The 13,364-nt window shown below is 46.0% G+C and overlaps 1 protein-coding gene and 1 non-coding gene across 3 annotated transcripts in view; both read left to right on the forward strand.

Annotated features, from left to right (window-relative positions):
- EPHB1 (EPH receptor B1) overlaps positions 1-13,364 on the forward strand; it is a 428,957-nt gene that overhangs the window by 348,093 nt on the left and 67,500 nt on the right. For both annotated transcript variants that reach the window (XM_036851877.1, XM_036851878.1), the window contains exon 10: positions 4,676-4,798. In XM_036851877.1, coding sequence (XP_036707772.1) covers positions 4,676-4,798 — 123 coding nt within the window. The remainder of the gene's footprint in view (positions 1-4,675; positions 4,799-13,364) is intronic.
- On the forward strand, positions 11,809-11,880 carry TRNAK-UUU. The gene has a single exon. It is a non-coding gene; the product is annotated as a tRNA-Lys (tRNA).

A 13,364-nucleotide genomic window follows, 5' to 3' on the forward strand; every position in this document is an offset into this window, starting at 1 on the left:
GCACTGGGCTCTTCCTGGCACCCTGAAGCCTCCCTCATGGGACCCGCAAGCTGTCCGTAGTACTGATTTTGTACTTTCTGAATGCACAAGAGGGCTGAATGGCAGTGTTCCATCTTCTTCCACTTTTAATACCTAAATGTCACTTACTGTTTAGAACTGGCCTTTTACCAGCCCATGCTATCCTGCCCTGAGACCCTGGCACTTGTAAACATGTCAAGCTGACTTTTTAGCTACACCCCACAATCTGCCAGCATCCCCCAAATTTATCCCAGCCTCTTCCCTTTTGAGAGCACACTAATCTCCTGATACAGGATCTCCAACAATACCCAGGAGTTTCTTGTGCTTCAAGGACTGCTCCCTGCCATGCAAGAAGGCTCTGGATAATGGCTGAGTCATTTCTCCCCAAAGTTAACACCTTTAAAGCCTTGGTTCATGTTTAAGATTTTGCAGATCTCCTGGGACTATGGTCCTTTAAAGTTTTAACAGTCCAGGCTGTGACCCCACTCACAGCATAAATGGGTTTTGAGACCAAAGAATAAACATATCTGCAAATCAGATCTTTAATAGAGATTAGTAAACTAGAAGATCATAAAATTGAAGTTTTTTTTTCTCTCTCTCAGCACCGTCAATCAGTTTAGATCTGTACATACCACTTTTGAGCCAAAGGTATGTAACCTATGTTAAAAATGATGAAAATAATCAGAAACTATAAGGTATTATAAATATTATAATATTAACACTAACAATAATGTGAAGCATTGGACAGAGCATTATAAAATGTCTTACATTATAGAGCTATATTACATCTGATATTATTATAACTGCCATTAATAATATTTCCCCAACACTCACCATCTGAGAACGTTTTCTGAGCCCTGTCTCCAAACGTTTGGCTGTGCCCGACTCCACAGCTGACTCGAATTCCTTGTTCACTGTCTGGTGATTCATTGCACTAAATACCATTTCCCTGATAATTAAAAACTGCTCACTGGCAAGTGGGAGCAGGAACAGGCTGATGCAGGATTTATGCAGAAACACAAAATGAGCCAAAAGACAAATGACCTGTTCTGCCTAGCTGAAGACATTTTATTTTTCCTCATCATCTTCTGGGACTAGAAAAAGGCTAGCTGTGATGTGGGAAAGAGGTCTGGAGAGATGTGTCATCCCGAGATGAGGTGGATGCAAGGAGAGCCATTAGTGCATGTGTTCGGCCAAATCACTCTTCAGACTTAGGACCTAGGGACCCTGCCCACAGCCATTCCTAGACTGGCCCTATCTGACCCTCATCAGAGGAAAAGCACTGAGTGTGAACCATTTGTTAGACTTCTGATTTCAGTTTTCCTTCTTCAGTCTAACAATGGTATCCTCAATTTCAGGGAAGACAAGAACTGATTCCTACCCTGCATAGGTGCAGGATGTTCTAAATTGACATTGCATCACCAGGTCTACACCCCGTGCCACCTCCTCGGCTTCTTGTGAAAAGCTTCAGCGATGACCAAAGCCCCTGCCTGGCCCAGAACAGCAGTTGAGACATCGTGTGTGCTCACACACGCACATACTCATACACGTACACATTTGTACACATATACACACACTCACATACATGCATACACACATAGACACTCACACACACGCACTCCTTAATTCCACAAGCCAGTGCGGTAGTACAGCTGCCCGTGAATACACCACACGGTGATTAGAATGTGAACTTTCTCCCATGCAGATGCCCTTGCTCGGACGCCACTGACCTAAATGAATCCTGGCACCATCAAGAGATGAGCCTCTACCTTCTGGGAATAGCTCCGTCCCAGAATTGATTGGGGCCAGTATCTGTGGAGCTCATTAACTCAGAACCCTCTCTCATTCATCCTTATATATGTCTTTACTTGCAAACCATTCATTACAGCACATTCTAGATTGTTTAATTAGTTTCCATGGAAGAGTTCCTGTAGGACAGCTTAGCATACATCGTTTAAAAGCCCTTGATCCAAAATAACAAGGTGGTATTTTTAAAGTAACTAATATAACCCTAAGCGGTTTACAGCCCCCCAATGCCCAGCCCCCATGCTCGTCCCCCGGCTTCCTCTTCCTACCGCCCCAAACACTTCCTAGAACAATTTACTGATAATGATCACGAGCATATCAGCTTGTGAGCCCTCCCTGTACATCAGGCACCGTGTTAAGTATGTCACTTGCAACATGGTCCTTAATATGACAGCCGCCCCAGGAAGAAGGTGTTCCCTCCTCCGTCAGCAGAGGAAAACAATGTTATAAGAGATGTATGTGGTCTTGCCTCAGAATGCCTGGCTAGTGAGAGGCTTTGGGGTTCTGACCTCACCTCTAGATCCCAGCCTCTGGGCTCTGAGACTTCTCTCATTTCAGCCCAGACCTGGGAAGAAGTCACAGGTTGTTGACACTGGCCTCCTGCCCCTGTAGCATTTTGAGTGGGTCTTTTGTGGTGACCTCGTCTTCTGAGCTCACCCCTCCAGCGCACACTAGCCGGCTTCCACCTGAAGCATCTGTGTTTCTTCACCTAAGCACCTCTCAGGCCCTGGAGTCTCCCCGCCCACCTGCCCAGCAGGGCAGCCAGCCCTCAACCAATGACTGATGGGAGTCGTGTGGAGCTTCGTCAGCTCCCTCCACCCTAGGGTGGGCCAACTCTGAAGCATAGGGTCTCAGAGATTCCTAGGGGGTGGGGAGTTAAGCCTGTGTCAATTACTCACAGCCCCAAGGCAGTAAGTGCCTTGAGAGCACACCTTTCATAGGCTGCCTTCCTTTCCTACCTACCTGTCACACTCGCCTGCGGCTACTTCTTCGGATCAACTCCCAGATAAGCCACTTGCTTTCAAAACCTTGTCTCAAGCTGTTGCTTCTGGAGAAACCCAAAGTGAGACTGCCTGGAGATACTGGTCTTGGTTGTTAGACTTTCTGTGTGGTTTCAATCGTTCTTGCACTTCACTTGTTCTCCAGATCAAAGGAGAAAGGGATGAACCTCCAGCTCTGTTCTCCCCTTTGTCCACTGTTATTAAACTCTCCCTCTCTCTCACTCTCTCTCTCTCTCTTCCCCTCTCTCCCTCCCTCCATCCCCCCAGGGATTAGAACACTCTATTATAAAGATGAGGATTTGCTTTGTCCAAAGTTCAATCAGCAGATTCCAAAGTTAATGTTGTCATCCCCAAGTTTTCAAAGAGCATTCTAGAATGATGTTGACCACCCTAAAGCAAGCCGCCTAGCATGCTTGGAGTGCTTTCATTTCATGACTGGGAATAACCCAGCTTTCAAAAGAAGCAATTCCTCTGGTCAGAGCACCTGGCTCTCTTTGGCTTTCAAAACATATCCCCCTTTAATTGTTTGCTGCATCTTCCTTCTCCCTCTGGATTGTATTCTGGCCTGAATTGGTGATCACGGCAACATTAATCTGGGGCAGCTGTAGAGTCACCAGAAGTTTTTAGGATGAAAGATGCCAAAACTAGACCACACGCTCAGGGCTGGGACTCACTGAGAAGAAGCCACGGTGGCCAGGTGGGAAGTGTGTGCTGAGAGGAGCTCAGCTCGGGGAACCTGAGATCCAGCCTCCACCGTGGGCACAGCACTTGGGCTTTTGCACACCTGCCTGCCCTGATGACCTGTCCCTTCCACGAACCAGACAGCAGCGGCGGGCAGGGAATATGGCTGCTCTTCCCAAGGATGCGATGCCAGACCGTGCTGAGCAGCTTTCGAAGCCCACGTCCCACCCCATCACCCCCAGGAAAACCATCTCCATTCTTGCCTAACGACACATCCAACACGGTGAAAAGCGACATTGTGACGAATCCATTTGTTTTTGGGTTCCATTTCCTTTCTTTTGTCCCCTCTTCTCCACTTTTTGAATGTATTTTTTCTGCAATGACGATTCTCTATTTTGTCCCTGTGCACACCTATTTATCTTGCCACTGTAAACATCAGTGACAAAGTCCATATTCCTTTATGTATTTCTCATTCACCATTTTATTCACTTTTCATACTTCACTGTGTCTGAAGGCATGGGGGTTCAATCACCATTTTTCTTTCACTCCACCTCATTTTTTTCTATGTAGACTTTGCTCTTTCCTCTCCCAGTGTTTTCTATGCTTTTCTCTTCCCATTTTCTCTTCTGGTATACTGGCTTGGCACTCCTATCTTGAGGTTTTTCTAATAGCAATTTCTTTCTTTTTTTCTTTTTAAATCCATCCTCATCCCTCTTCCAGCCCTGGACACAGCCGTCAGTTATAACCTTAACGGTGGCCTCCACTCAGGAAAGTTGTCAAGTTGATAAATATTGATATCTGCCCTACCATTTTACCACCACTTTTCTGCTAATGCATTTGGTTGGCATCAATCAGCTTCTTTGCCTTCTGTGAGTGCCCAGTGTGGGAACTGGTCCCGATCTGTCATTTATAAGTAATCTGCTTCACATTTCATCAAGAGCTCAAAAACAGAAGAAAATATAGAGGAGAAGTAGAGGACAGAGAACCAGGCTAGCATGGCCCAGAGGGAAGGGAGATGGGGAGGTCCGGCAAGGAAAAGAGAGGCAGCCCTATGTGTAGGAGAGACACCCCCGCCCCGGTCATACCCTTACTGCTGGGGACATCAGCCAGTGCTTAATGACCGCCATGTCCTCTTTGGGACGTTAACCCTGCTTATCTCCTCCAAAAAGGCTCCCCAGGGATGAAGATCTACATTGACCCCTTCACTTATGAGGACCCCAACGAAGCTGTCCGGGAGTTTGCCAAGGAGATTGATGTCTCTTTTGTGAAAATTGAAGAGGTCATCGGAGCAGGTATGGCTCTCCCCTCTCCTCCTTTCTGTTCTCTTGGTGTCCAAACATCCTCTTCCCACTGCTCTGGGTGTTCTCTACCATTTTTTTCCCCAGAAGATATGTCTAAGCCATCTACAATGTGTGTCTAAGGATCTTCTGGGGAGCTTGTTTGCGGTGTCCAAGCTTATTTGGTATTGCAGAGAAGTCAACTCTAGTCTAAAAAGATTCAGAAATAGCTTTGGAAATGGACCACCAAATGCAGATAAAGAGAGAGAAAGAGGGTAACCAATTGAGAAATACACATTTTTAGAAGCTGGACCTAGTATCCCCTTCACTGATTCGCATATCTCCATGGCTTTGGGCCAAGATTTCTTCCCACACTTTCAGTTCTCCTTTTCTGATGTACATGGATTTGGAGGCAGACCATGATAAACTGAAGAGGGACCACTGTTTCCAGAAGAAAGCTCACCCATATCCATATTTATAAACAAAAGATCTACGATATGGATGGTAATACAAGACAAATTTCTCTCCCAAAAAACCTGTGCTCTCATCCATCTTCCTGCATTGGAATAGAAACCCAGCCCGGCAGAGAGCTAACTGCCTGAGATGCTCTTAGGAAATTCTACCTAAAGACTGATCTAAAATATTCATCTTCCTTTAATGGATCAGTAGTTGAGTCAGTTGGGCAATGGATCCAGCCTTATTGATGTAAATGAGTAAAACGTCCCAAAATATCATTCCTTTGGAAGTAATCTCTTTACTGCCCCTTCTGCTATCTTTTCTGAATCTTCTCAAAGATGTGTTTGCTTTGTGTCCTCTTTCCAATTTTTTTTCTACAACATTCTTTGTCTTCTTTTCTTCTTTAAATTGTATTAGCCACTATTCAATATCTCTTCACTCATATGTTGTATTCTTCTTTGTAGTTCCTATGTCTGGCAGTGCTTTTTTTCATGTCAGTATTTGGAGAGCCATGGGGTTGCCTCTCCGAATAATATTTTAAACTCCATAAAATATGTTTAGTCAAAGTCTTCCAGACAGCCACTCCATATATTATCTTTAGGGGGAAAGTCACACTCCTTCCATTCACTGCCTCTCTTAATGCACTGAGGGGTCAAAAAGCCATCTGTGAAATTGAAAGTCACATTTGAAAGCTTGCCCCTTTAAGCCACCATTCTCATGCTCTGATTTCCCTCTTAAAGTGCTCCAACCTCATGGCATCCCTGTGGTGGATGCTGGGACTCTCCCTATCAGGACACACTACTCTCTTCCTACCAACCCCTCACGTGTTCCAGCAGGCTGGCCATAATCTGATTCACATGAATCTATACATATTTCCCATTGACTTTCATTAAATACTGAACCACGACTTTCACTTCTGTGCAGATAATTTTCTGTTCCCCCTTAGACACTGACAGACCTAAGGATCATGCCTTGGAAGGCTGGATCCCAGATAAATTTGATGACTCATAGGGGCTTAGACTTGTCCAGTAAACTTGAAAGAGTGTTGGGCAGGGGGAGAGGGCGTTCAGTCCGGCATCCTATTCCTCCGCGTTGTTCATTGTTGTTATGTCATGTGGCAATGGTGCTAGCGATTTTAATGTTGTTATTTATGTCATGTGCTTAGAGTAATGTGTTCTGGACTGCATTTCATCCCAGAGAGCACACGTCAGCCCCCCTCCTGACTTTGTCGGGGGAGGAGTAAAGAGCCTTCTCACTTTATGACCCTGCTGGGGAGTGGCAACTTGGAGTGAGCTCACCAACTGCTGGATGCTGTGTAGCATTTGCTGATGGTGCCATTTTTGTGCATTCTGCTCAGAGAAGGCTCAGTCCCCACCATGGCTCACCTGATCCCGGGGAGGGTTGATACATGTAGCAGTTTATAAGGTGGCCAGCAGCTTGGGATAAAGACTTCTGCCCAGTTGCTGCTGATCGCAGAGCTAATCCCTGGGGATATGAATTCACTATGTGTAACTTGATGCACTTTCAACCTAACCCTGGTTTATTTCAACAGGAGACACTCCTGGCTGGTGTCAACCTCTCTCCACTCTCCAGTTCTTTCTCTCTGTCACCACTCCTGCTTCTCCCATGCCCTGCTTCACTGAGACTGACTTCACATTGTGCTAAAAGAGCTGGTGTGAAGGTTGAGTTTAAAAAAAAAAATTTTGTAAGGTAACATTTATGCAGTGTAATTGTCAATATTTCCCTTAGCCACCTGGCAGATTCGGCTCAGGGGACCAAATCTGGGCTGCAGAATGGTAACACAACATGAGAAGAAGAATCAGAAATCATTGCTCCTTCCTTCATTCTATTCCTTCCCTCCTTCCCTCAATAAGCTCTTATTGAATAATTTTTGCATGTGGGTGTGGAGAAGAACAGACACTCTCCTGTTCAGAGGTCTGACAGTCTTGGGGAGAAACAGGCCAGTAACATGCTCACTATTTCACACAACCCACAACACAGGTATGTGCAAAGGTTGTGACCAACGTAGAGTAGTGTTTAGCTTCCTGTTCTGGGAGTGAGTTGGGACATCAGGAAGACTTCACAAAGGAGATCACCTTTGGCCTGAGCTTTCAAGGATGGAAACTAGTAGAAAAAGTAAGTTTCTGTGAAACTCATGAGAGGATGAGACAGAAGAGGAAAATTAAATGACATAAGGAGGGGAATGACCATGACCTTCCAGCAGTGGTGTGCTGGAGCCAGCTTGCACTACTTCGCAGGAGCCAATTGTGTGCATCTTTTTCCAGCCCTGTGTTCGGTGGCATCGTGTTGATAGTTTGACATTAACCATGGAAGGAGTATTTACACCATGAGAATTAGCAAATGCTACAAATCAGGGGTCTTTGTTTCTTCGTTTTCTGGAGAGCTGGTAGTTGAATGCTTACCAGCACACTCCTGCCTTCCAGAAGATGCAAGATAATTTCAAAGAGGTTGCAGAAAAACTGGCCCATTCCTGCTGAGAATAGATCCAGAGGAGAGGGCTATGTTTGTTGCAGGAGGGATTAGGTTGAGAATTCAAGAAGATTACAGCCTGTGACTGTGGTGGATTCTGGAAAACACACTCAGTGCCTAATAATCCCAGCTGATATGTTACTGTCTAACACAGATGCAGTCCCACTCCACGAGAAGAGGGGAGGAGACTAAGAGCTAAGATGAGGAACCAGAGAACACGCAGCCCCGGAGGTGGGAGGAGGAGAGGCTTGATGGCCGGAGAGGACTCAGGGAAGAGTCCTCTGAGGGCTTGGAGGCTGTGGATGGGCTGACACTCTGTGTAGCACATTCTGAGAACAAGGCTGAGAGGAGGTTGCTGGGGAGGGGTTTCCTGAAGGTAGGAATCAAGCATTAAGTCTGGAATCAGGCTGAGGCTTAGCAATCCAGAGACTGCAGTATGGATTTTGTCCTGTAGAAAATGGCGAGTGGGGTGGTTTCTGAGCAGGGCGGGTGGTAGGAGTGAGGGGGGAGAAGAACCTGATGAACCTGTGTTTCGATTGGACTGGAAGGGGTGCTGGGAAAGGGTAGGTAAGGACTCAGAGGCATGCAGACCAGTTATGGGGCTTGGAAACGTGGAGAAGTTTTGAGATGGCTGATGCTGGGATCAAGGGTGGTAAAGAAGGCTGCTTTGCAGTGAGTAAACTCATCTAAACCAGAGTGTACCCACACATGGCGAATGGAGTGACCAGTCGGCTTGGTGGCTGGAGTTGATGGGGAGACACGGCATGGAGGTTGTGGCCAGAAGCGAGGGCCATCAGGTTAAACACCTTGAAGGGAGAGGGGGGCTGCCTGGCCCCCAGGGTGTGGGACTGGAGGTTGTGCTTGCGAGTAAAGGCCAATAGAGTAAAATCTAAAAACTAAAAGGTTGAAGAATGGCACCAACCTCCAAAGTTTCTTCTACAATTGTTGAGGATATTGAACAAAGGAATAAATAACAAGTCACTGTGAGCCACGTGTGACACCAGCCAAGAGGACTGAATTACATTTGACCCTTGAACAACACAAGGGTTAGGTGCACCGACCCCCATGAGCCGTTGAAACTCTGCGTGTATAACTTGACGGGCAGCCCTCTGTATCCATGGGTCCACATCCCTGGAATCAACCAGCTGTGGATAGTGTAGTACTGTAGTACCTATTTACGGAAAAAAATTCTGCGTAGAAGTGGACCTGTGCAGTTCAAACCCATGTTGCTCAAGGGCCAACTGTATAATTAGCTCATTAATCATTATGTAATTATTTGTTTAGTGACCCTCTTTTATCACCGTGCTCAAAGTTCCATGGGAGTGATGAAACGTAAGTACTTCTGTGAGTCCCATGCTTGGCCTGGTGTGACACTCAGGTACTCAGTTAGTTGAATATTTGTTGTGTATGGTTGAATGTCCTTGGGGGAAAACCATAACTGGGATAAGAATTTGGAGAACTGGGTGGAGTCTGGGAGAACGCAGAGAGACTAGAGAGAGGTTGAGTGAGGTGGTGAGTCATTCAGTGCTCTGAAAGGAGCCTACTGGAGTGAGGAAGGCTGATCCTTCCTCTTTTCCCTGCGGATGATGGGAATGATTGAAGTCCCTTCAGAGAGGGCAGACGGCCATCTGGTATCTTTGGAGGATGTCAGCTTTTTATAACCATGAATCTGACTCATAGGAGTCACTCACAGGTCAGCTTCAATTGACCTGTGGAGTTCTGATCCAATGCTTCATTCTGATCGGTTTGATCTGTAGACATGCCCAGAGCATAAAGCAGGGCTGCCATGTCTAATTGGGCTCTACAGCATGAATGGTGCTCCTGGGTCATGCAGTGTGCAACCTACATAACTGTATGTAGCAGCCCTGAGCATGACAAATGCATGAAAATATAGGTAGAGGTGTCACCATAAGGGGTCATCCAGGGGGACACATGCCAGTTGTATTTTAATTAATAAACACACCTTCCCCTGACTCAGCAGCTGCTGGTCCAGCATGTCTGTGGATGGCTTACCTTGAAGGGGAAAGAGGCTTGAGGTGAGAGGGCTGGGTGAGCAGAGCTGCGGAGAGGGAACTTGTGATGTATATGGATGGAATGGGGCCAGCAAGGCCCACCATTTCTCTTTGAAGAAGAGGATGTGTTTCTTGGGGATGATTTGGTAGAAAGTCACCTGCCAGCCTGACTCTCTTGGGCTCACTCAGAGCGAGGATGGGCAGGATGAGGGTAGCCTCATACTGGATGAGAGTCACAGCAGGAAGGGTTTCCAGAGGAGCAAATCAAATAGGTATTGTCTATAAGTATGATTAATATAACTGCCATGCACTCAACATGTATATACTTTACAAGCATTGTCTCATTCAACTCTCATAATGACCGTGTTAGCCCTGTGTGTTAGTTTGTGTGTGTGTGTGTGTGCACGCACATCTGTGCGCGTGCATGCATTTGTAGACTGGTAAGGATATCCACATTCAGTGAACAGCTTGCCAAAGGCCATGCTACTCGTTGGACTGAGTTAACGGTAGAGCAAAAACTGAAACCCAGATAAGGTTGATCTTAGTCTGGTGAACGTAACTCCCACACTACCTGCCACTTTTGTCACTGTTCTGGAAAATGACAGCTAAGTATAGAGACATTGTTTCTGATGGCAAACTCTAGCTAGCAGTTTGGAATACCCAAGCCTCTTGGCTGGGAATGACAGGACTCTCCTAGAATTCAGTATGCCCATATGGTGGTGCCACAAAGATGCCCTGGGGAGAGCATGTTCTTTCTAGAATACCCTTGTCCCATCCTCTGGTCCTCCTATTCTAGTATGATCAGTAATTTCCTTAAGAAGAATAACAATGAGGGCCAAGATATTCAGCATTTTTAATTATATGTGCTTGCTCATATTAAGAAAATAAGTAATATCTAGGTATGTGGTTGTCTAATGACCACAAGAAGCTATGAGAAAAGAGAAAACTAGGTTTACTCTCACCATCTAGGTATTAGGTATTGTGGGCACCGTGGCTATTAATTAGATTCCATCTCATTTGCCAACTCCAGTAGCCTGGTAATGGGTACCTGGGGAATTCTGCTGAGGAGAAATAGGGTTGTGATCAATTAGTAATGTCTGTCCTGGGTGCAAGGACGGGAGGTGGTGGAATGCCTGCCATGGTTTTACTATCCCTGGTTTAGCCATAACCTATCTTGCACAGGACAGTGTGAAAACTTGCTGGAAATCATACTTAAAAACCTAGTTTAAATTAATTCTTTAAAAGTTTCTTTTCCGGTGGAAGCTTGAACTAGTAGCGAGAAGCTCTGCTTTCCTTTTTCCCTCCCTAAGGCAGTTTGTGACTTCACAATGCTGCTAAAAAAAAAAAAAAAAAGAAGACTGCAATTGTGTGTAGATCCATGCTGCACATAGCCAACAGCTAGTGCTTGAAACGCCTGCTGGCAGGCTGGATGTTTCATTTTCAAAAATTGAAAATTCTTTCCTTCTGATTTTACGTATAATAGTTGAGGCATTTAATGCTGCTGAGCCATTTTTTCTCTCTTCCTCACTTTGTCAAGGAGCTGAAACTTGTAGGGAATAATTTCAGCAGCTGTCCGGGAGGGCAGTGACAGGAACTGGCAAAATGACACTCAGCTGACAGCCCTGAGGGCCACAGTTCTCAAACTGGAACCAGGCATCAGAATCACCCGGAGGCAAGTTGAAACCCAAGTCACGGGGCCCTGGACTAAACTTCTGATCCAGCTGGGTATAAATGGGGCTTGAAAATCTGCATTTTCTAACAAGTTTCCAGGTGATGCTGATGCTGTTGGACAGGAGCCACACCTTGAGAACAACTGCTAAGAATCACTGGCACTAACCTGGCACGAAGCTGGAGCTAGTTTAGTGCCAGTCCTAGCCAAGAGGTTGTTCGGGTGTAGGAGAGGGTCCAAGGTCAGCTGCAAAGATGTGTGCCAATCACAGTACAGCCAGACCAAAGTTAGGTCGGCTGCAATTACTATCAGTCAACGAGCTGTATAGAGAGAACCAACCATAACCACTACCCAGTCATTTCCTGTAAGTATCTATTTTAAATATAATGCTGGGGAGTTCCCTGGTGGTCCAGTGGTTAGGACTCAGTGCTTTTACTGCCGTGGCCCGGGTTCCATCCCCGGTTGGGGAACTAAGATCCCGCAAGCCTCACGGTGCGGCCAAAATAAAAATAAATAACTATAATACTAATGCTTCATTTGTTGAAAATATTTTTTAGGCATTAAGAATTTTTCTTAAAAAGATGAAAAACGGATGGTCATGTTTTGGAGCTCATATGAAAGGAAGCTCTATAGAGTTCAGATCATGGCAAATCGAAGCACCACAGACCTCAAGTTCTGGCCCTAATGACAGGAAAGGTGTCCAAAAAGCAAAAATAGTTCCCTGAGCAGAGTATGTGAACCTGAAGTCAAAGATCACAGGTGACAGCAGTCAGATTGCAAGTGACACAAGGTCTTGGTTTTCTGTTTGCTACTAGAAAGGGCCCATCGACTCCCACTCCCTAGGAGTCTGTGGCGGTGCTAGGGGGCCAGAGCCCCCAGACTTTAACGCCCCGGGCTTACCTGAAGACACTCTCCATGCCCAGATACCTGGCAGGGAGACTTCCCAGCACCCCTGGCAAGATGCTCTGCTGTGTCTTGGATCAACCTCCTTCAAGTCCCGCTAGGCTGCAGAAACCTACGTCTGCTCCCTTTTCTCTTCCACTACCCATCCCCACTCCTTGCCCCATGACCCTACCCTCACTTCCCACCCCACTCTCTACCCCTGGCTTGTCTTTTTAAAATCACTACCCACCTGTGTCTCCAACAGTGTGTAGTTTACAAAGCACTTTTTCAGAGACCTTACGCCCTGTTAGGAAGGCCCCACAGTTGATCAGTTCCTTTTATCCAACAGAGCTGAGAAAGCTGAGGCTGAACAAGAGAAGCACCCTGCCCCAAGTCCAGCGGGTGGAGAAGGAAGGGAGGATGGTGTAGACTCAAGCTTCTTCCTCCAGAGTTTCTTCTTCTGGCCAGAGTTTGCCCCAGCTGCAATGAGGGCCACTTAATTACAGGGTGGAGCACAGCCTCCGAGTAAGGACTGTGGATTAAGTGACTTCCTTTGCAGTTGGTGGTTTGAAAACCTCCGGGCTTGGGGAATATGAAGTCATTTCTTTGTCAGACACAGGAGAAGAGCTATTTTTACAGAATCACCATCCTTTAAGCCACTGCTTTCCAGTGATTATAGAGCAGATTTCCAAGAGCAGTAACGATACAGAACCCATCTCTCCCTACCCAAGGAGAGCACTTTCTTTTTTAAAAAGACTTTATTTTTTAGAGCAGTTTTAGGTTCACAGCAAAATTGAGTGGAAGGTACAGAGATTTCCCATATACGCCCTGCCCCACACATGCATAGCCTCCTCCATTATCAACATCCCCCGGCAGAGTGGTACATGGGTTACGATTGATAAACCTACACTGATACATCATTATCACCCAAGGTCCATAGTGAAGGTTCACTCTTGATGTTGTACATTCTATGGATTTGAACAAATGTATAATGACGTGTATCCACCATTTAATTTCATATAGAGTAATTTCACTGCCCTAAAAATCCTCTCAGGAGAGCACATTTTTATTT

This window comes from Balaenoptera musculus, chromosome 4, assembly GCF_009873245.2.
Source record: "Balaenoptera musculus isolate JJ_BM4_2016_0621 chromosome 4, mBalMus1.pri.v3, whole genome shotgun sequence".
Taxonomy (NCBI): Eukaryota; Metazoa; Chordata; class Mammalia; order Artiodactyla; family Balaenopteridae; genus Balaenoptera; species Balaenoptera musculus.